The sequence below is a fragment of the Rhea pennata genome, chromosome 9 (genome assembly GCF_028389875.1).
Source record: "Rhea pennata isolate bPtePen1 chromosome 9, bPtePen1.pri, whole genome shotgun sequence".
Taxonomy (NCBI): Eukaryota; Metazoa; Chordata; class Aves; order Rheiformes; family Rheidae; genus Rhea; species Rhea pennata.
Genome location: NC_084671.1, coordinates 18,826,176 through 18,849,875, shown reverse-complemented (window position 1 = coordinate 18,849,875; position 23,700 = coordinate 18,826,176). Strand labels below are relative to the sequence as shown.

Sequence of the window (23,700 nt, the reverse complement as noted above, 5' to 3'; positions counted from 1 at the left end):
TAAACATAAGAACATGTAACAGGTATTCAGAATGGTGTAGTACGCTTTAATAGCAGGGGTCTCTGTTTGTCGTGCTTATTCCTCTAATTATTAAAAGTACTGCAGTGGTTTAAATTATCATAAATAAGATGTACTCCTTTCTAACAACTCAAAATTAAATTAACTTAGAAGGACATTACCTTAATTTTAAAGTAACATTGAATAGATATTTGTAGTTGCAGATGGTGGACTTAACAGTTGCTTAAAAACTGAACAAAAGTGAAAATCTTTGCTGTATTTGGAGACATTTATAGTTTGATGTTGCTTGCTCCTGTGTGAGCATAAGCTGTTGTCCAGACTCCATTTTTGCTGATATTGAGGTTAGCTTGCTTTTGCAGAAAAAATGGAAACATTTAAGCTGATACTCTTCAAGTGCCTTCTGGGGTTCTTTTTGAAGGATAAAGGCAAAATTTTTTTTGTGGCTGACTTCGGAGATAGGATTTTTACTCCTCCCACTGTTTCTTCACATACAGCAATGTTGAGCTATTTCTGTATTGTATTTACATGATGGTAATAAGAGGAGAGAGTGGCATAGGGATGACTTTGTTTGAACAGTCAATCAAATGAAGCTAAGGTTGTTGATTAGACTTCTAATTCACTCAGGTAATGTGAGTAGAAAGTGAACTCACTGTAGAAAGTGGAGGTGGTACACATCTCTTGTTGTCATTATATGTATGAATATTTATTTGGAGGCTTACTCACCTGATACATAGCTATCTCTAATACATTCTTGAAAACATTCAGTGCCAGACACTTAACTTTTTCGGATAGCCTATTCTGATGCCCAAGTAGGAAATTATTTAGATGGTCCTGTATTTAGAAAGTCTGTGTTGTTCTGGAGACAAAGATGATATTTACCTGAGCTAGTGAGTAGAATGCTGTGCAGGTATGTAGTATGTTCAACTGCCTGGAATAAGTATAATAGTAATTGGTTTTGTTTTGGTGCTAACCTTCATGACTCTTGATAGCACCTGCAAATTTATGCAAGTGTTTCTTTCCAGCTTCTCCTACTCCAGATTTCAGGAGGACATACAACTCCAGAACTACTAAGAGTATGGTGCCAGTTCAGAGCTGGTGTTTGGCCTGACAAAAGTGCTTTTTTAGGATCTTCTTACTGTGAAATACAGCTGTGAAACTCTGGAGTGGAAAGGATAGGAGTAAGCTGGAGCTGATGAGTCCTGACAGCATGAACTGTGCAATCAGATGTCTTTGTGGTATATTCCTGGTTCTACTAGTATGGTATAGAGTTACATGAGCTGACTGTATGTAGGACAATGTCTTTGTCCAGCAGGGTTTACTAGCTTGGGTTTTGTGCTTATGAAAGCAGCTATAGCTTCTGGACCAAAACTGACTTTGAAACCAGTATGCTAGAAGTATAAATTTTTTTTCATGTACAGAGATTAATGAATAATATTGACATCAGAAGCACTGAGTTACTAAACAAAGCTATAACTTGCTTACATAACAGAACTGTTTCCAAATTTTTCTTCCTGTGGTGAGTGTTGTGTTTTGGAACATAGTTTTGTTGTGTGGTAATCTGCAGTTCTTGCACTGTCAGGGTTGCATTTGGTGCATAACTGAGGATGGGGACAGTTGGGGGGGGGGAGGAGGGGGAAGAGGACAGCAAAGAAATGTAATCTGGCATTTACCAGACTTCTTAAAGGCAATATCTCATTAGAGCTTTTGAAACTAGAGATTGATCTGTATAATCTTCCTATGCAGTAGAATGTCCAGGTCTAAGCAAGGAGTGCTGTATTGCTATAGGTCCAGTAATGTGTCTTTTCTAGTCTAGATGTGGCCAAGAAAAGTACTTGTCCTGTTACAGCTTTTTTTTCTTGCTCCACTATCTTCACTGCATACAAGAGAACAAGGCTTCATAAGCAAAAGCTTAATTTTGTTGGCCTCGCTGAGTCTGTTATTTCTAACCAGCACAGCTATGCTAACAGGAGTTTCTAGTGTGGTGGCTCAGTGTGTTGTACAAGCAGAAGGTCTTTGTCTTTCCACATCCGTCTTCCCACACACACTGAAAATCGGTATCAGTGAAATAGCTATGACATGGTTAAGTGTTGTTTGGTGTTTGAAGTATGTAGCACTGGAACAGAGGCAGCTGCCATCTCAGATTATTTCAGGCTTCCTGCAAAATTGGACAGATGCTGTTGAATTCTTTCTTGCTAGTGGTGTTTTCTTTAAGTGGTACTCTACTTCCCCACCCTCTCAATTCTAGAAACAAAACCAAAAGCCAGAAATTCACGGAAAACAGTAAAGTCTGTTTCTCTCATCCTTTGAGCCCTACCTGGAACTACTGAAAGCATGAAATGCTATTAGGAGGTAGGATTTTAAACCTGAAGCCTTTCTGGATATGTGTGTGTGTGCGTGCTTGTATGAAGGATGTGCAGTGAATGGGATGAGTTCTTTATTCCTTAATGCCAAAGTTGAAAACAAAGGTAGTTGCTCAAACTGTAGGACTACAAACCTAGAAGATGATTGGAAAACAAGAATAGATAACTACAGTTATTCTGAAAAAAAAAAGTCTATCTCAAACATAACTTACTGTTGAGTGTGGATTCAGGGAAGCCAATGCTATGAAGAGAAATATAGGTATAGACTTTATTGTAACATACTGTATGCACTTGGCCCATTTTTTCTTTTCAACAACTCACTGTTTCTGCTTTTCTATCCTCCTGGGTTTTTATCTAGGTCAGAATGAGTAGGTTGGAGGTGGTTGTGATTCTGTTGGACTTTATATGCTGTAATTACTCACCTGATTCTGCACTTTCCAGTATCTAGTTGGCAAATGTCTAATGACGTCCCTTGCAGGATTGGAGTTCATTGGCAGAAAACGGGTGCTGTTCTTCTCCAAGCCAGTTGGAAAAGAATTTACATGAACCTTCTGAATTTCACAAGGATAAATAATGCTGAATCTTGATTTCTACTTATTTTTGTTAGCTGACAAGTGCACTGAGAAGTTGTAAAGGCAGGCAAAACTTCAAAGTTTTGCTCCTGTTAACCTTTCCACGAAAGTAGACTTCAAAATATTGCAAACTCTTAAATCATTCTGACTTAAATGCTGTCTTGGTGGTCATTTTTTTCCCTCCTCCCCCACTGGTGAACCAATGGGACATGGACTAATTATACTTTTGGGGGACAGTTCACAATGATTATGGATTGTTGGATGTGTTCCACTGTTTCTAGGGGCTTCAGCATAACTTGAATGTTTACTCTTGGCTCTAGCAAAGCCAGACTCTTCTCCCCTAAGCAGAGTATTTTGTTTTAATAGAACCTTCATTATCCAAAGCAGCACTACAGCAAGACTTTCGGTGAATGAAAAGGGCTTTTGAGCAGAGGCTTATTTGTACTGCTTTTGCAAAAGTAACAATATTAATATTAAATGGTTGAATCAGAGTGAGGCCAAGGAGATGGTAAAGTTGAAGAATTTATAGGCTTGGTCTCTCAAAAGTAAAGTTTTGTAACTTTGATGAGCTAGGGTGCTTCTTTACGTATCATTTGTAAAAGCTGAGGAGTGACTAACTCTGTTACAAGGGAGTTTGAGATGAGACTGGGACAGTAGCATTATCTGAATCAGCCCTGCAAATCTGATTAATATACAGAATTGTTACAGAGCAGGGATTTAAAATCCACGTTGTTTGGCATGTAAAATCCAAAATTCTCATTGTGTATTGTTCTAAGTTTTTGTTTTTGAGAATTATTTGTTGGGGGGAGGAGAGGTGTCCTTTTTCTGCTATAGATCCTAAGTTTTTCTTTTGAAAACTAAATTGGAAGGAAATTGCATGTTTAACAGAACTGTTAGTCTCAAAGGTTGGTTTTGTATGGATTTATGTGCCCTTTCTTGTCTTTTTGCATTTTTTTTCCTATTATCCCATAAGTAATATCTGGGCACAAGTCAATACATGCTGTGAATGACTGGCCTTGCTCATTCATGGGTCAGACCAGAGAGAACATACGGCTGAAGCTCTTACTGAAGTGTTCGCTTCACTGAAGTTCCTAGTTTGATTTTCTACTTTATCATTATCTCAGGTACTGTCAAATCCGGGTAGGGGTTTTAAAAGCTGTGATGTTTGGAGAGTGACTTACAGCAAGGATCCTTCTGCCAAGGATATAAATGGTGAATGATCTTTCCCCTTTAGAAATCACCAGCAAGTTGTATGACACACAAATCAGTTTCTTGATATTCATATCATAAAAATAAGTTTTAAATAGCTTTGAATTAAGAGAAAGTGATAGTCTGGTAAGTAACAATATTCACATTTCTCACTTAGAAAACAAATTTTTCTTTGCACAAGATCCAGTACTGCTAGGGAATTCCTGTTTTAAGGCTATGAAAAGGTAACTGTTTCATAGATGATCATATAATAATGCAATTTCTGTGTCTGACCATGATTAATACTTTCTTGTATTTTAGTTTCTAATCTCAATTTCATCCCATGTTATCTCATGCGCTGACCCGCACAGCACACTGCTGTTTGCTTGGAGCGTGTGGGGGGATGTTTGATAGCTGAAATTTGGATATTATGGCTGGCTTGAGGCCTAATCAATGCAGTATTGTGACTCCCTGTCAAGTCAGATGATAGTAACAAAAGTATAGCTAGAAAGAGCATGCAGGTCACCAGCAAACAAGTGAAGACAATGAGGCTTTTATTGTGTTCTGAATGCTCGCTTGGAGCGGCTGCTGATGTTCAAAGCATTGGGTGGTACTTTATAGAGACACAGACAAAACTGTGCCCTTTATTAGTTTCTGTTGTGATATTAAAGCTTTATGAAAGCTGGCTTTTTGAAGAGCTTGTCTGTTTAAGACCTCTAAAAAATTTTGTATAATGAATTCTCATAAGCACAAACTTGCATGAAATTTAATTTGCATCTCTAAGTTTGCATGTCTAAGTAGTAAATGTTTTAACCAGTGTTTGCATGGCTACTGCTGTCAAACTCTGCATATTAAAATGAGAACTTCTTGCTGAAATATATGAAACTAAGTCTGCGTTCTTTCTGGTGGTTATGTATAGTCATGATGCCATGCTTGCCCATTAGCAGTACTCCTCCTTGCTTCCAGTAACAGAGAATCAGTAAAGAGTGCTTGGCAATTAATTAAACAACACTGCTATAATAGTGACTGAAGGCCCATTTCACACTTTTGTGTTAGGAATTTAAAAGAAATTAGTGATCCCAAGAAACACTTTTGGAAGCTTGCCTTCTGAAGGTTTAGTATTCCACAACTGACACTTAAAAAAAAAAAAAAAAAAAAAAAAAAAAAAAAAAAAAGGAAAGAAAAAACTTGCACAAAACATTGTTTCAGACAATGTACTTAGACAAATATAATCTTCCCTGATACCTGTGTGCACATTCACAGAACTGTTACCTACCTCACTTGTGTAGCTGGTGAAGACTGAAAGTCACGCAAGATCCAATTTGCAGATTTCACCTAGAAACTGCTGGAGTGATCAGGTGGACCTGGGACTATTTGAGATGATTTCTTGTCCAGCTTTCCCTGCCCCAAACAAACAAACAAAAACGAAACAAAAAACTCTGAAACACTCTGAGTGCATGAATGCATCAGGGTGAAGATGAAGCAAGGAAAGGGGAGGGAGAAAGGTAAAAAATGAGCTGTATTTTGATTACTGTTGTGGGCTGATCTCAGTACAGGTTTCAGTGGTATTAGTAACATGGTAATTGAAATCAATTTATTTGATCTGACTTACCATTTTGTATGATAGAAGGGGAAAGAATTTCATGGCCTGAAGTGGATGGGGAAGGAGGACTCCTCTTTCGGGTGCCAGCCTGTGTTTAGGCTGGAAGTAAACTGATCGTCAGGGTACAGCCCTGAGTGCTTTTTTGCTAGGTACAGGCTGTTGAAGAGTTGTGCAGACTTGGCCACTCTGGCCAGCAGATGTTCTGTAATCAGCCATACACAGGACTTCTTCACTCCCCAGGTCACAGGTATTGCGTGCATGCTACTTTGTACAGTTAGACTCAGAAGGACATCCAGTACAGATCTTGCCTCTTCTGGAAGAGGGAATTGGAAGAATTATGCTGAGGCAAAGGCTTTTGGGAAGACTCCTGCTTTTGCTGAAATTTGCTCGAAGATATGGAGAATCTAAGCTAAGAGGCTTAATTAAAGTAAAAACTACTGGTCTGATTTTTAGATGAGTATCTAAATTACTAGTTTATAGCTACTCTTTGATTATAGCATCTGTTTCTCACTCATTGTCAGCCTTTATCCAGTAGCTTACAATAAAGACTACTAAATTTTGGACACATGAAATGAGGCTAAATAAGACAGACGTAAGAAAGCAAGAAATGTACTCATGCTGTCTGTCTAATCTTTCTATTGCTCTGAGTGATCTTCGAAATGACTTACTAGACCTATCAAAATTGACAAGAAGAACTCCTGCAATTGCAGGGATAAATGGAACACTTGCAGGAGTTTTGACTCTACTTCTTGGAAAGAAACCTGTTCCAAAACAGCAGAGTCTGCTTTTAAAGGACTGCTTGTGTTTGGTATATTGTTTGGATGGATATTTAGGTTACTTGCAGAGAAATAGCGAAGTCCTTGAAGAAAACCTGATGTTAGTTATGTTCAGTATCTCCCTTGTATCCAGTTTGATTTTGAGAAAGCAGTCACCTTTCCTCTTCTGGTGAGGAATCAAAGCTGAACATACATGATGCATATTAAGTATTTTGTAATCAGTTCCATCTTTTGCTGATTCTCAACTACAACTAGAAAGTAAAAGCAGAGCAAAAGGGTTTCTTCGCTCCCTTCTCTCATACCCCCACTCAGATTAAAAGTAATGATATCAAAATGATATATTCAGTTTAGAGATTGCATTATGCTAAGAAAGGTGTGTGTGTGTGTTTTTAAAATCCTACACCCAAATAGTAATTATAAATACTGAAACTTGAGAGTATTCTAAAAGTGGGCAAAAAATGGTAGATGGGGTCTGGGAAAACTGTTTAAACTCTAAAAAAGAGGTATCGGTATGTGTGGAATTAGACAAAGGCTCTTAAAAATTACAGATTGAAATTAGGTGCTTTGCCCCTTCCTGAATACATTTTATGAATCTTCTGGAAGAGCAGTATTTGACAGTGAAGTTAGATGATAAGATTTGCTTGCCCTGTCATGACAGGTGGTTTAACTATTTAGACCAATATAGGGTGCACCAGTCAGTTGTTAAGCTCAATCTGGAATGATTAATGTACAGCATGTGCTTTTTATGGTTTGGTCTATTAACTGTTGTAAATTTAAATAAGCTTTGAATTAAAATATTTTCTCTGAATAATCATTTTTTTAATATATCTATATGAGGTGTGCAAACAGATTTGGCTAGGACTATTTGATGACAGATCATCAGCAATTCCAGACTTCAGGGATCCACAGAAAGTAAAGGAATTTCTACGGGAAAAATATGAAAAGAAAAGATGGTAAGATAGCTTTAAAATCCTTCTGATTTAAATGCTGTTTTTATGGAGACTGCCTCTCTGACCAGGAATAAAAATTAACTAATGTTTATCTTTGCAATCTTGAATGTACTCTCCCTTTTCTATGCCCTTTGGCCTTGACCACACAGCTTTATAAAGTAAAGAGACTTCTGAATAAAGTCCAGAAATTATACAGGAAGTAGAGAAGGTAAACTATTTAAAGAAGTTTCTCAATGTGTAGTTTATTTTCATGGAACAAAAGTTGCTTAAGGTGGCATTGGCAGCAGTGTAAAAGTAAGTTTCTTCAGGCTTTTATTAAGGAGTAAAGGTGCACGTGTTGGTCTTAAAGGACTATAGAATTTTTTAAAAATAGGCTAGAATTCCAAACCTTCAGTATATATGGCATATTTAAATCCTGGTTATTTTCCAAACTGCTGGTAGAATTTGTTGCTGGGCCAGTGGTTAAAATAGATCTGCCTGAGATCTTCTGGCAGTTTTTGCATTTCCAGTCTAGTAGACGTTGGGCAAAACTTTTCATGTTAAACTTATAAAAACAATTCCTCTTGTTCAATGCAGGTACGTTCCTCCAGAACAAGCAAAGGTTGTGGCATCAGTCCATGCATCCATATCGGGGTCTTCTGCTAGTAGTACAAGCAGCACACCTGAGGTGAAGCCACTTAAATCTCTTTTGGGAGAAGCTGCACCAGCGCTGCACTTAAACAAGGGCACACCTAGTCAAGTGAGTGGATAGTGACAGAGCACAGAACTATTCAGCTGTATATTTCTCTTATTAGTAGGATGAGAACTTTGCAATAGCAGCTACTATCTAAAAATGTGAATATCGGTAAAAATAATTTTATGTATTGAAGATCATGCCCTAATTTAAGCTTGTTTGAAAAGATGCTCCCTTGTTACTTACCGACTGGGCTTTGAAAGATCCCACTATAAGAAAACACCCATTTTAAATGTGACTGACAAATTTAATGTGTGTGTGTTTTTTTTTCTTTTTTTTGGCTTAACTATTTCAATACTTTGAACCCCAGTGTGCTATACTTTCTTGATCTTTTTTTCTTTAAAAGCAGTAAAATAGCTGATACTATTAACTGTGAAATTAGTAGTATGTGGATGAAAAGTACGCATGTTCACTATTGCTTTCTGTGCTTCTGCAACTATCAAGGGACTTCCATGGTATGTCTGTATGTTATTATGTAAAGCCAAACAATACTATAGCTTAAATCTGTAAGGAAGGCTGTTTTTGAAAAGCTGTTTTACCGTTAGAGAACAGACTACTCTTGAATGGACTTTACTGACTCAAAATCCAGAATCTTGCAACCTCTAGCCTTCCTATAATTTTTTTATCCTGTACTGAATTCTGAGTGTTTATGCAGTGAATAATATTTATCTTAAAACTAAGTTTTATTGCTTGTATTTATAAAACTGGAAATACGTAATTTTGAAGTTGCTTGTCTATTTGCTGCTACTTTATTCTTCTGGGTCCCTTTTAATGAATGGAAGCCTGCTGCAGCATTCCCTTAACCATTCCGGTATCATAAATAGAATGCCTCCCTTCTATGGTGGGAGTAGGGTCTGTGCTGTATAGAGCATCTTCAATAGGTCACTTGTTCCTGAAGTTTTTGTCTGAGAAACACATGATTTCATTTGATAAAGCATGTGTTTTGCAAGAAATTATCAGTCAGGAGAGTATTGATATAGAACTGTTCTAAAAATAAATTACTCTGTCCTTTTAGCATCTTGCAGAAAAGTCAGGTTTTTTTGTTTATTTAGCTAATTAAATGTTATTGGCAGTCTCCTGTTGTAGTTCGATCTCAAGGACAGCAGCAACAAGAAAAGAAACAATTTGATCTCCTCAGTGACCTTGGCTCAGATATCTTTGCTGCTCCTGCTCCTCATTCAACTGCTACAGCGAATTTTGCTAACTTTGCACACTTCAACAGTCATACAGGTAAGTATTCTGAGCAGACTATCTCTTTTAAACATATAAAATAGACATTTATTTTTTGATGACTTTGAACTAAACTCATTTGAAGTGCATTTAATTTCTGTGCCTTGAGAATGTTTTATTGCTTAACCTTTCCTCGTAAAAATCTAAAGGAACATTTGAAAGCAAATGATGATAATACTGTGGGTGTTTTAAGGCAGGAGCTGTGACAGCCATTTTCTATGATATCTATGATTCAGATGTTTTCTGCCTACTACCAGGACTTAAATTCTTTGTGGGAGTGAGTGAGAATGAGTAACATAATGTGTGGAGAGGCTGATATTAGACCTTCAGTTTTCCTTCTGAAAATTAATAGGAAGAGTTCATATAAAGAAGGATGTAGAGACTTTAAAGGAGTCCAGACACATTGACAATAACTGTCAATTTGTTGGAGAAAACAAGGCTTCCTCAGTTTAAAGATGTATCCTCCTTTTTTTTGATGTATCAAACTGTATAAAGCCCATGTGGGTAGTATTTTGTAGCTTCAGGAAGAGTAAACAACCGTTGAACATATGTCTTGACTGAGGATGGGGTATGCCTTGAATTCTTAAAGAATGTATTCAGTAAAATATATTGAGCCCTCAGGGCTTATTTTCAGCTCAAAGATCTCGAACCATAGAAGTCTATTCTAAAGAAAAGTTCATTCTGTGGTCACTGAAGTATGTTCTTGTTAACTTGCATTATAATTGTGGGAAAGTACCTTTTGCCTGCCTTGTCTGAATGAGCTTTTCATCTTTCCTGAGAAAACTTGTGATGCTGCTAAGCCAGTAAGAATAAGAAAAAATTCTTAAAATTGTATTGAAACTGCTAAAAACTGAGATGAACTGTGGGTGAAGGGACACAGGTCGTATACCGGAGGAATTGAGCAAAATATCAAGGCTTGCTTAAAGTTAACCTTTTAAAACATGTTGTGAAATGATTGACTGAATTCAGTAATGCTGCATAGGTGTTGCTGTTGCAGTGTTTTTTTGGTAAAATGCTTAATATAAGCTTTCATGTTAATCCTCTTCCTGGAGGTATATTTAATTGAGAAAACATATGTTTACTGGCCAATATTGCAATGTTACAGAAAAAGCTGCAGACACTTAACTCTCCCATAATTCTAGTTCTGTCCTAGCTTGTGCTGAATGATTCTATGTTTGTTTATACTTAATTACTCTTCATGAGTTTCAGGAGGTGGAAGTTCTGTTAAAGCAGTATTTCAATATTGTGCTCCAAATCTAGACAAAATTCTGTGTCTCTTCTGGGTAGTAGTTATAAGGGTAGAATGTGATATCATTCCAGAATAAATATATTTTTTAAAGATTCTGTTAATTTCTGGATGAAATAAGTGCTGAAAATCAGAAGTGTGAGGAATATCCAATATACATTTTTTCTATTTATTTATTTCCATAATTGCAGATTGTGGTCATTTACCTGACTCCTTTCCATAAGTTTTATCTTCTAAAACTCTTTCAAGGCTTGTGAATTAGTTTCTAAAAAGCAAAATCCAATTCCAAGCATGTGATAGCCGAATGCATATCACAAACCAGTTCTTTGTAAAGATGTTTTCTGGCTCACTAGTATAAAATATTAGTAAGGTTTGTATTATGTGCAGTAGCCACAAGGTAGTATTAACTAAATGAAAAGCTGCAGACTCTTCCATTTAGAACACAAAGGAGGGTTGTTGAATCTAGCAGCTTTTGCAAAAATAAGTTTTAAATGCTCATTTGGTGAACCATGAACATGTAACTTATCAGCCAATCACACGGTGTGGCAGAGGATGGAAGATCTTGTGTATGATCCAGCACAACTTTCTTGGAGCCTATGGTCTATTGGCTCTATTGGTGTTCTTGTTTGGACCTCAGTGCTCTTTGCTACCCCTGTTTGTCTTCCCTATATGTACACTATGGTTACCTAAAGAACATGCTGAAGAGCAGCAGCAAGGTCAATGTCTGCTAAAATAGCTACTCTCTCTGCAGTTAAGACACCTGAGTGTAGAAGCTGGGAGGAAAATATTAAAGATAAGAAAATATTCAGTATTCTCTGCTTTGATCTGCAATATCCACATGTAAAGATTGAAAATAACACAGGCAGTATAACTTCTGATATGTTCCTTTTTTGGAGTTTCCTGATATACTGCACTGAGTCAGGACATTGCCGCATGTTGAAGCAGAAACATGCTGACCTCCCATTTACTTTCTGAATCTAACTTCAGTTCCATAACTTCTGCAAAATGATGAAATTTTGAAGAAGATAGTAAATAAATGTTTTCTCAGTCTATTGCTTATATGCTGCTAATAGTGACAAAAGTTGTTAAGAATTATTTGGCATGCAGATGTTCTATGAACTTGGAGTACCTAAACAAAAGTTTTTAAAAAGGCATAATGATGATGCAAGACAACTATCATGGATCATGAGGAAGAGCAGACTTCACTCAAATATAGTAGTACAACACAATTATTGTCTTCTAGAGAATTGTTTTCAATTTCCTAAGTGCATAAATGCAGTCTTTGTTACAGAGGTATTTGTTTGGAATATTTCATCCCATTACACTTTGTAGTGGAAACCCCACAGAAGGAGTTGAGCAAAGACCATGAGGGCTAGCTTGTGTTGCCATGGCTATGGTGTTGTCATACCTCCAAGTTTAGCTTTAGCCAGTTGGCTTTTGTGCCACCTCGTCGATCTGCAATCACAACAGCAGTTGCAAATTTAGATCTATCTGTAATCTTCCTTATGCTAGTGTTGTTCTTGGGCTTTGGGGTGGGGAACTTGACAGTCCATCCTTAAAAACATGATGTACATACCATACTGGCACGTGAAAGTACAAGTCCTTACCTGCTCTTTACTTTTGTGCTACTTTCTCATGGTCAAGTTTGAACCTGTGTAAAATAATGCAAGGTTAATACCTAAATACTCTGCAAAAGAGTCTTTAAGGCACTACTGTTTTAACATGGGCTGTCTTGTAAATCATACTTTGTATCAGCTGATTCATTAAAATTATTAAAGGTAAGCTGTAATAGAATACATTTCATTTTTTTTTTCAGTCTAGACTTGAAAGGTACTTGATTCAGGATTCTTCACGTAGTTGTCTGTTCATGAGTCATTCAAATAGAAAACTTCCATAAATCTTGGAGTGACACAAATTTTGTGAATTTAATACTATTCAGTAAATTAAACACAGATATTTGAGTAATTTCTACCTAGTTGATACCTCACTGTAATAGCATCATTTCCATTTTTAATCAAATTGCAGTTGAATTCTTACAATGGAATTTGGAGTTCAAGTCTTTAGAATGCTGTCTATAATAACCTTTTTCCTCTATTTTTATCAACTACTTCTTGCCCACTTTAAAAGGGAAAACTTTAAGGCTGAACTTAGTCCTGAGAACTTGCTTTCTGTCACTTCCCTTGCTTCTCCCACCACCACCTTCCTTGTTGACTGTCATGAATGTTCTTAATAAAAAGTTTATTGAGCAGAGTGGTACCTTGCCCTCTCTCCTGATTCCCCACATGAAGGGGAAATACTTGTACTTGTGTTTGCATAAAAATGCCATTTCAGTTTATAAACTTACAGTACAGATGCTTTTTTAACAGAAGTTGTTCAGTGAAATAATGAAACTTTAAGTAGCCAGAATTACCTATAGCAATACTGATGGTTTACAACAGTATCATTTATTGTTTCTGTGGCTGATTTACTTGACTGCAAAACTCCTCCAGACTAAACTGGAAGTGCTGACTTAATAATAGAATGTATTCCCACTAAAAGGTGTTTTGTTGGCTTTCTTTAAAGAGTGATTCAGGTTATCTATTTATAGGGTTTTGATTTGTATATGATTTAAAAACATTTTCTGCTTGTTTGTAGCAGTGGCTAAGACTTTTCAGGGGAGCTTGTCAATTAGGCACTCAACTCCTGTTGAATTTTTTCAGGTTTCAATGACCAACTCTTTGAAGTTGGATGGATTTTTAACTTTTATTTCCTTCTATAGTATGGTGTGAAAGGAAGGACCAAAATGAAGTTCTGTTTGAAATTTCCTTGGATTTTATTTTGTGGATTCACTCTGTGAATGTTATCATCTTGACATTGGTATTGACTTTCCATATTTCTGTACTTTTATTTTTTGTAAAACTTAATTTGCCAGTGAAATGCATTTATAAGCCTAGCGGAATCTATTCAAGTGATACTAAACTAAATCCCCCCAAGGAAGAAGCTCTTTGTATAGGTAGAGTTCAAATTGTTAGTATAAGAACACCTTCTAATTTTTATTCCCAAACACATGCTCAGTTAGCTCCCTGGGAGGTAGTGTTTAGAGTGATACCTTGTTTGGCTTCTACAGCTGTCTTTGGTATTCTGTGCTCTTACACACTGTTTGGGGAAAAATAACCTACTCCAAACAATAGGTTTAAGCTAAGCTGGACTTCATTAGTTCATGTAGTTGTGAGTAGTAGCATGTGTAAGGAGGAGAGAAGTAGCAGCATTAATGAATCACCTTTGCCAGCCTAGATCTGTTAAAGTTCATTTCAAAAACAGCTTTTATTTGTAGAATATATATAAATATATATATATATGTATATACACACCTTTTACATAAAAGAAATTACAAGGTGGGACACAACCCTTGGAGGCTGTCATGACCATTAATTCACTTAATACATCTGTTTTTGTGTTTTCTTTCCCATATCCATTAACATGTTTTGTTCCTTTGCAATTTACAGCGCAGAACTCTGCACATGCAGGTTTTGCAAACTTTGATGCATTTGGACAGTCTAGTGGCTCGAGTAATTTTGGCGGTTTCCCCACAGCAAGTCAGTCTCCTTTTCAGCCCCAAAATACAGGTAGAACTCCTAGCACTTTTGATTAATACTTCATTGAAATAAACCATACCTTTAGGTTGGAAGACACTTGAATTTATTTCTTGCATCTGCCTGCTTTAGTGCAGTCAAGCCATCTGAAGCTCTGGGGAAACCCAAAATGAATTCCTTCTGTTTGATGTTGATTTCTTTTCTTCCTTTGTTTTTTTGTTTTAATGCTACTAAGAAGTCTGATTTATGGGCACTGTATGTTTATTGTTAGCTCTACACCTGAAAGAATTACAGAGCACAACCATCCTGCTGATAAATATTGAATTGACTTTTCATCTCAGAAGGGTTTTAGTAAACCCCAAAACACATCAGACTACTTAAAAAAAAAAAAAAAAAAAAAGTCTCTGTGCATATATAATATATATGCACACACTTTATACACTTCACTATGGCTGTCAAAGGGCTTCATGTGTAGAGCCTATTGCTAAGGTTTATTTTGTTTTCCTTTAATTTGATCATGCTCTAAAACTTGCTTGAGCTTACACTTACTGTTTGTCTAGATCTTTGGCTGACTGACTCTTCCTTTTTTGTTTTTTTTTGTTCTTTTTTTTTTTCTTTTGAGTGTGGTGTCGTTTTAAACTTTTTTTCAAATTTTCTTTCTCCCTTCTTATGTTAACTTTAACCCACACACAATTTCTGGCTGTCCAGCGTTCAGAACGCTTTCATCTAGCTGCAGTTTTGGTGAATTTACTTCAGCTTTTCCTCTCCAGGCTGTGCACAGTAAGTTCCACGCAGTGGAAAACTCAGCTTGCTTCATTGTTTGCCATTGTTGTATAGCATTTTCAGTTCTATTGTTGCATATGTCTTAACTTTGTTGATTGAGCTGTTAAAGTTGTGTGTCTTCTGTTTTTGTTCTGTAAGTGGAATCTTCAACCAATTATTATATTTTATATTTAATGTACCTAATGGAACAATTAAATTTAAATATGACTTGTATTAATCTAACACTCTAGACACTGAACAGTTGGAAGTTCATAGTTTCATATTTAAATAAGTTCTATTGTATGGGCCTAAGCCAGATTTTTCAAATTGACTTATGTTTCTGAGGTCAGTAGAGACTTGATAAAGGGGAGACACAGATGTTAGAACTCCCACCCATTTCTGATTAGATGCAGTCTGAGAATTAAAAAAAAACGAACTAGTCTCTCTGAGCCTTAGCACGGTGTCATATCATACTACTTTTGGACTTCTAGTCTGTGTTTTTTTGCCTGGAGTAATGAATGACATCTGAAACAGTCAAATATATCATGCCATTAAGTAAATCCAAATAGTAGCTATTCATTAGACACATATGACATGAAAATGAAGGTCCTGCATTCTGAATTTTTAAAACTGAGACCAATATTTATTTTTCTAGCAAAATATTGTTACTGAAACTACTTTAACAGTTTATGGGTAGTGCACAGTTTTACAAGATCTAAATGTGACTGTGATCAAGCTGTTAAAGTTTTTCTGATCTCTGATCTACAGACTAAAAATTAAAAATTACTTAATCTGGTGATTCAACATGAATTTGAAGGATATGGGAAAGGGTTTAAAACCTGTGGGATGGTGCAGGGGGAAGATGTTGCTTCACATAACCCAAAAGAGGTGGGATTATTGTGCCACTGATTGCCATTGGAGACGCTTTTCTAGCCTTGATTATCGATCACGTTTTACTTATTTTGTTACAGGTGGAAGTGCTGGATCAGTGAATGCTAATTTTGCTCACTTTGATAACTTCCCCAAGTCCTCCAGTGCTGATTTTGGAGCCTTCAGTGCTTCTCAGAGCAACACAACAGCAGCTGCAGCCAGTAAAGCTGCAGTGAGTAAACCAAATCTCCAGTCAGCAGACAAATATGCTGCTCTTGCAAATTTAGATAATATCTTCAGTACAGGGCAAGGTATTAAATTTTTTTGATGTATTTGTACTACAGTACTTTTATTCCATACCAGAAGGGTGGCTGTCAAAATAGTAATTTATTGTATTCCAGAATGTGTGTTCTCTAAACTATCAGTGGAATTTCACTTATTTAAGCACTATGTTGCTGTGTGCCCTTACTGTCCATGCTGTATACCCTTATTGTGCAAAGCATAAATCTGAAATTAATGTGGTCACTCCAAAAGGACACCATCAGAAAATGGATTTTGGGGGACCTACTTGCTGTCAAGAGTGAAAAATTCTAGATTGAAGTGACTGAATAGTAATTAGTGCAGTGAGGCGTATTTTTTTTTGGATACTTGAGCTCAAACTTGTGGTGAAGTTTCTTTAATGGAGAGCTGCAGTTATTATGAAGAACTGCAATAGTAGTTTTCTCATGACAGAATTACACTGGCATACAGTTTGGTTTTATTCTTCATATTGTTGAAGCATTAACAAGTTTCATCAGCTAACAAAAATGTTTAGGTAGTATGTGGTTCTGTTAATCTTTACGTTAAGTTTGTAGGCACCTCACTCTTTCTGCTTGGGTTTAACTGGTGTTAATTGGCAATGGATAACAGCCAAAACTGAAGTTGAAATTATTTTTGTTTTGTTAGCACAGATGAAAAATTAAACTTCAGTCTCTGTTCAGTAAAAGCCTACAAGAAGACCATATTCAGTCAATGCTTGACTTAGCAATCTTATAGAGAGATAAGATATAGAAGTATAAAAATTTCAAATTGAGGTTAACTCTTAAGAGCAGAATTGCACTGAATATAAGGATGCACTGGATAAAACAGATGACTCAAGATCAGCTCTTTGGTAAAAGTATCAAGTCATGTTCTGCGAAAAGCAGAGGCCCTTTGGAGCTGTAGAATGTCTATAGAAGCATGACACTTTGTTGCTAGTAGCAGTGTCTTGGTAACCATTTTTTTTTCTATAGGCCATAATGCCTATTTTATTTCTAAATCAGAAACTGAAACCTGTCCGAATTTCCATGTAGCTTTCAGCATGAGCAGGGCAGAAATTAGAAACAGTCTTTGTTTTTAATCTGATCTCTCTCTTCCTAGGTGGCAGTGAGCAAGGAAGTGGCTTCAGCACTGTAGTCACAGCATCAGCAGGTCCTGCTTTGTCAGCCCCAAGTCAGTCAAGTGCATCTTCAGACAAGTATGCGGCTTTAGCAGAATTAGACAGCGTGTTCAGCTCCACAGCAACTTCTAGTAATGCATATACTTCCACCAGTAATGTTAGCAGGTACTTCTTATTAGAAGTAAGAGTCTGTAAATTGATTTCATCAGTATATGGAAAAATAGCTCAAGGGAAGTTGCTGAAGCTGATTATATTTTTTTCTTATCAAAAATAAGGAAACAGTATTTATTTTCTCTTACAACATCTAATAGACAGTACTATTACTTTTTTTAAAAAAAGCAGTTTCAACAGTACCTCTAAATTCACTGTCAGCAAATTTTCTTTCTGGTCGTTATATACTAAACCTCTTAGATGGTAACGCTTTTCTGTACAGAATATTTGCATGCTTACTCAAAACATACCATTATCCCTGGCAAAAGTTTATTTGGATATTTGTAACATATATAGCACCAATCACTTGTTTTTAGATCATTGAAGTAATGAGAAACAAATGCCTGTTACAGCTATGCTTGATATTGCAAATACCCCTACAGCTTTTGCTTTGCAACTTCATGCCATTGGCCTCTGTTCAATCTCTTTCTTGCTGTTGGTGGAAAGGACTTTCCATTGCTCAGCACAAGTGTGTTAGTCTCTGAGGCATCAGGGCCTCAGTTCCTGGCATCAGTGGATTATATAGAAGTTTGCAAACTATGCATAAGCATTCCTTTTTTTTATTCTTCTACATGCCAGCAATAATTGTAGGTTGTATTTAATTGTTAAAACAAACAATACTGACTTCACTGAATGTGTGGATTATTTTCAGCAATGCTTTTGGAACAGTACCTGTGGCTGCTACTGCACAGACACAGCCTGCATCTTCGAGTGTGCCTGCTCCATTTGGAGGTATATAAGTGTTACTAACACTTTCGCAGACTGTAAGCAAACACCTTGATGCTATACTTTAGACACTAATGATACTGAAGTTGCTAAAGGATGCCAAAGAAATACTATTGTCTGTGTGGGTGATGCATTGCAAGTTAATCACTTCTTGCCTATTCTTTTTAATACCGTTATAAATATTTGTGTATCTCTGTGTAAAATCATATAAATGTAATGCAAGTCAAACTAACTATTTTAGAAAGATTTTGTATTTTATTAGATCTTTATTAATCTTTCAGCAACACCTTCCACAAATCCATTTGTAGCGGCCCCTGTTGCCCCAGTGGCACCTTCAACAAATCCATTCCAAACAAATAGCCGAGGAGCAACAGGTTAGAAAAACCTTCTAATTCTTTAGGAAATTTACTTTCAAAACTTGGATTGATTCTTTGTTTCATAGTCTTGTAATTTCCTTTTTAAAGACTTTTTTGTATTACCTGTCTTTAGTCTTTATTTGACATACTGTGTGTGTGGGCGTGTGTGCAATTAGCAATGCCATGGTTACAAATAAGCAGCTTGACTTTTGCATTTTTTTGTTGAGATTAGTGATTTTTTTTTTTGGTTGGGCTGAGGACATTAGGAGCTGGCCAGAAACAGGAAGCTAGAATTACTATATTATAATGATTACCTGTTTTGAGGATGTTATGATACTCCCTCAGTTATTTGTAGGTTGCATACTGCCAGTTGGGTGCCTTCCAAGACTACAAACTTGGCTTTGAAGGTGGCTTCGTGGTAGGTTACCCTAAAGTCGGGCGTCTTGAAAGCTCTGCTTCCAAGCTGGTACACTTGAATTTTCTTGTTTCCGAGTACTGAAGACCCTTGAAACCAAGACTGGCAAAGAGCTGGAGCTAGAACCAAGAAAGACAAGGCTTTGGAGCTATTGGCTCCTCATTAGTCCCTTTATTCAGTACTCCACTTAAAGAATTATGGAGTGACTTAAAATAAAAGGTAGGGGCAGAAGAGTGGAATATTTCAAAATGTCTAGACTTGGGCAAATCAGTGTCTACAATGGAGAGGAAAAACTGACTGAAGTTTTAGACTGAGTTAATAAGTTTTGATTCTTTACCCTACCATATATATTAACTAGGTTCTGCCTTGTTTAATTGGTTTCTTCCTCAGTATTTTGTTGCTATGTTTCATACTTCACTAAACCAGTTTGGAGTGGGTTTTAAAAAAAAAAAATTAAAAATACTGTGGGATGCACTCAAGTGGAAGTCTTTAAAACCCCTTAGACTTTGCAACAAACTAGGGGTTCCTATTCTGCTTTAGTTTCAACTGTTGTATAAGTTGTACAAGAGCCTGTATGCTGATGCCAAACTGTATCTAGAATAAAACTTGATTCTGGAGAATCACCATAAAAATACTTTATTCAAGCTAATGTGAACATGTTTACAGAATCAGTGACTAATTAAAATGAATGTATTAGTTAAAACAGGTGAATTTGTTTATATATGCATTTTAATGTTAAATTATGCTTTGCTCAAGGTTTTAGGTAGGTTAAGTTAAACTAATCAGACTAAATTAAGAATTGATCAGATTCATGTCTCCTGCTAAAATGAATTGTTTTCAGTACCTTTTGAGATGTGTTGCAGCTAAACTTACTCAATTATTTAGTGACTTTTTTAAATCTCGTGACTAACTGTGCTATTTTAGATCATCTTTAAGAACTTGTAGCTTTCAGAAGCAGCATTCTTAATGGACTGTGAAAGAATTCACTTCAATGTGGATGTCTACCAAATGGCAGTATAAACAAATGAATTGGATAAATCCACTTTAAATAAGTGTTTGAACTGAACCATTCTACCATTCTTCCACCTTCTAAACCATGCAACCCTTTGCTTGCAGAGATTTCCAGTGCTTTTGCTGCTATACTGAGGTTACATGCTAGATAATAGAAATACTGGTAATAGATGATAATCTACTTCTTTCAGTGTAAGGTGTAAGCCTATAGCTTATCTTTTATGCTAAACTTTCTTTTTGCATGAGCTTTGCTGTTTATTAGCTGGGAGATCTGATTTGTAGCATTTATTTCTAGTGGTATCTTTTGTGAATCTATTGCTGGTCATACTATGGAAGAATTACTTGGTTTTAAGTGTTGTACATATGTAAAGTAGTTACCTAAGAAATTATTCAAAAATGTATAAACTATTTGACACTGTCTGATTTCTTTGTGGCTTCCATAAGGCCTCTCGGGAGCAATGCACTCTCACATATTTCCTCAGGCTCATTTTGGTAGGTGGCCACATTTGGTATTAAGTTTCGTGTGGCTAATTGTTCTTGCTTGTAAAAGCTTACTGGCAGCTATCTGGTTCTCTGCATGTAGAATTGCAGGAGGCTCTTTGCATCTTTTAAAACAGCAGAGGCATGGATATTTGGCAGCTGGGAAAGGGAGGGGAGAGAGGCATAGACAACTTGTATTAAGCAACTAAAACAAAACCATTATTGATAACCTCCATGTCATAGATAATACTAACATGTTGAGTGACTCAAGTTTATATTCATAGTAGCTTGATGCCTTTTGGGATATCCAAAGTCACTGCTCATTTCATGCTTTTGGGTTTGCTGTTCTAGCAAATTTTGCTGTTGAATAGATTCTCTGCTAACTGCAACTTAACAATGTTAGTGTTAGTTTGGTATGTATAGTTTATGTTGTATGATGTCCTACCCTTGAGTAATTTGGGGGTAAACTGGTAAATAAGCTGTATTTAATAACTACTATTTTTTTTTTAACTGGACTTGCTTGAAATGTTACAAACTTTAGCAGATTTTAAAAGAACAGTCCTGTTTAATGTTGAAGTAGAAGAAAATGCCTGGTATGTGTTTGTACCAGAAAGCCTTCTATATGCTTCTCCCTGGTAGAATAATGCCCAAAAGACTTAATAATGGTTTTGTTGCTACATTTTTGCACTTAATGTGCTCTTGTTAATTCTTTGAAGGCATGTGGAGTTGCATATGTGGTGTATGTTCTTTACTTAAAATGTTCAGCAGAGAATCAGATGAAAAGAATTCTTTTATTGTTGTTTTTGTTTAATTCTTACCTCAATAATAAGAGTTTGCAGTAGGAAGTCTGCATGCTAGTTGATGTGCATGGTGAGGATTTTCTTCAAAATGATTCTGAGGATGGGTCAAAGAGGGCTGCATGTATTTCCCTCCCCCCCTGCCTTTTTTTTTTTTTCAACTTCCTTGAAATTAGGGAGATATTTTCATGCTTTTCTTGGTGGGAACGAAACAAAGCAAAGGGGCTTAGGCTGCTTGAAAATGCTTTCTTCTGATACACACACTCTTACCAGAAAGAACTCTGGGGGAAGTATTTAATAATACAGAGAATATGGAAAAGAATTCCCTTTTTAGAAAGTTTGTCTGAATATTTGCTGAACTAACAGTTTTGAAATGATTCTATTTTAAAATGCAGAAACAAATCATATATCTAGTTTGTGGCAATGAGCTAACAAATCAGTTCAGTGCCTGTGGAAGTTGAATCTAACTCCTATATGGTCACTGAGGCATTAGGAGATTCTTCTTAACATGGTATTATAGTAATTTTTCTCATGAAAAAAGTGATTTATTGCAAATAATTGAATGTTGTTTCTCCCTACCAGCAGCAACGTTTGGCACTGCATCCATGAGCATGCCTGCAGGATTTGGAACTCCTGCCTCCTACAGTCTTCCTACTAGTTTTAGTGGCAACTTCCAGCAGCCCACGTTCCCAGCCCAGGCAGCTTTCCCTCAACAGACTGCTTTTGCTCAGCAACCAAATGGTAGGTTTGTACATTTTGGTGGGAAGAGCATGGAGAAGATGATCCACTTGTACATTAGCAATAAAGGATGTGTATTTATTCTTATATGAAGTTAATAATAATGATGCAGGATGAGGGGTCCAACACTGTAAGTTGGCTCTTTAGATGACTTTTCTGGGTGGATTTCATACAATGGCATAACTGAAGTTTCGCCCTAATCTGATACTAAAATTGCAAATGTTCATGGGTTTAAAGGTTTTCATACAGGGCAGGGTTTTTTGTCTTCATTTTGTATGTGTAGATTACAATATTATGTAGGTTGCCATGTCTTCAACCTGTTATAACACTTTCTCCAACTCTATAGGGTATAGGCAGGGCAAAATTGGAAAGTACACTTTTTCCTGAAATGAAAATGCTACAATAATATACAAATACAATGCATATGTAGAAATTGGAAGTTGATTAGTTCTGAACAGTTGGGAATAAAACAAATATTTGTAATATGGAATACTTGTAATAGTGTCTTATTGCTCTTATTAAGAAACTTTTAGCTTTATGGTATTGATACATCTGTGTCATAAAGCTTATGAACAATTCTCTGGAGCTCTGTTGCACAGTACTCCTGGACATTAGCTCTAGGAGGCAATGGCATTTAGACTGTAACATTTATAAACCAGTCGTGTCATCAGGTATCATCTGAGTGCACTGTTGATGATAAAAACATTAATGGAAAAGCAATTATTCTCTAGAGCAATCTTACGGAGAAAACAAAGCAGATCTCATTTAGGCTTGCTGGTTATGAGTTATTATCACACGCATGTATGTATACCTGGATATTATAGCAGTAAATTCCTTATAGAACTGAAGATGAATCACTTTTGTCTGATCTGTGCTGTCCATGTGACTGCACAGAGGCAGACTAGGAGTATTCATATTATCTATTAATACAGCTGAGGATGGTGCAGTCTTAAACTGGCTATTTTCCAAATTCTTTTTAATTACTAAATAGGAGGCAAGCTTTAATAATTTGGAAGGAACACTTGTCAGGCTTAAACAGTTCCAGCTTTCTCACTGTTTCTCTTTTCAGCCAGTGGACTTCATTCCTGGAACGTTCAAAGTTCTTACTAAACTTAAACTTATTTCTAATCTATGAAATGCTCTTATTTCTACATTTGGGCTAATTGAGGTGGAGGAGAATGCAGCATATTTGAATTTTACTTGAATTAGCAGAACACTAGCAAGAAACAGGTCTTGCTAATGCATCTAATGTTTCCGTAGCATTGAAACTGGCTTGTACATGTAAGCAGTCCTAATAAAGGTTGAGTGATGAAGTCCAAATTTAATATTGTAATATCTGTATAATACTGTATAGCCTTTGTTGGAGCAGCCCTGCTGATTTTGTGCAGTCCAAGCTTCCACTTATATTGTGGAGGAGAAGTGGTAAAAAAAACTCTGGTTACTATATTAATATTTTCATTATCCTCTTTCCAAGGAGCAAGTTTTGCTGCATTTGGACAGGCAAAGCCTGTAGTAACTCCTTTTGGACAAGTCACAGCTGTTGGAGTATCTAGTAACCCTTTTATGGTAAGTGAGTTGATGCAAGATATCAGTAAGTAATGTATATCTAAAAGGGCACTTAAGATATAACAGTTTAGAGACGCATGCAGATTGTTTCCCTTTCAAATAAG

At 36.4% G+C, this 23,700-nt stretch overlaps 1 protein-coding gene across 7 annotated transcripts in view; it reads left to right on the top strand.

The window, feature by feature from the left end:
- Positions 1 to 23,700, top strand: part of AGFG1 (ArfGAP with FG repeats 1) — a 35,454-nt gene that overhangs the window by 10,753 nt on the left and 1,001 nt on the right. Inside the window, exons 3-13 of one of the 7 annotated variants that reach the window (XM_062583060.1) lie at positions 7,355 to 7,470; positions 8,044 to 8,206; positions 9,274 to 9,430; positions 14,162 to 14,281; positions 15,982 to 16,191; positions 17,279 to 17,375; positions 18,160 to 18,239; positions 18,515 to 18,607; positions 20,460 to 20,507; positions 21,875 to 22,033; positions 23,505 to 23,596. In XM_062583060.1, coding sequence (XP_062439044.1) covers positions 7,355 to 7,470; positions 8,044 to 8,206; positions 9,274 to 9,430; positions 14,162 to 14,281; positions 15,982 to 16,191; positions 17,279 to 17,375; positions 18,160 to 18,239; positions 18,515 to 18,607; positions 20,460 to 20,507; positions 21,875 to 22,033; positions 23,505 to 23,596 — 1,335 coding nt within the window. Of the gene's footprint in view, positions 1 to 7,354; positions 7,471 to 8,043; positions 8,207 to 9,273; positions 9,431 to 14,161; positions 14,282 to 15,981; positions 16,192 to 17,278; positions 17,463 to 18,159; positions 18,240 to 18,514; positions 18,608 to 20,459; positions 20,508 to 21,874; positions 22,034 to 23,504; positions 23,597 to 23,700 lie in introns of all 7 variants that reach the window. The other 6 variants (XM_062583057.1, XM_062583056.1, XM_062583061.1 and 3 more) reach the window with 6 other exon arrangements.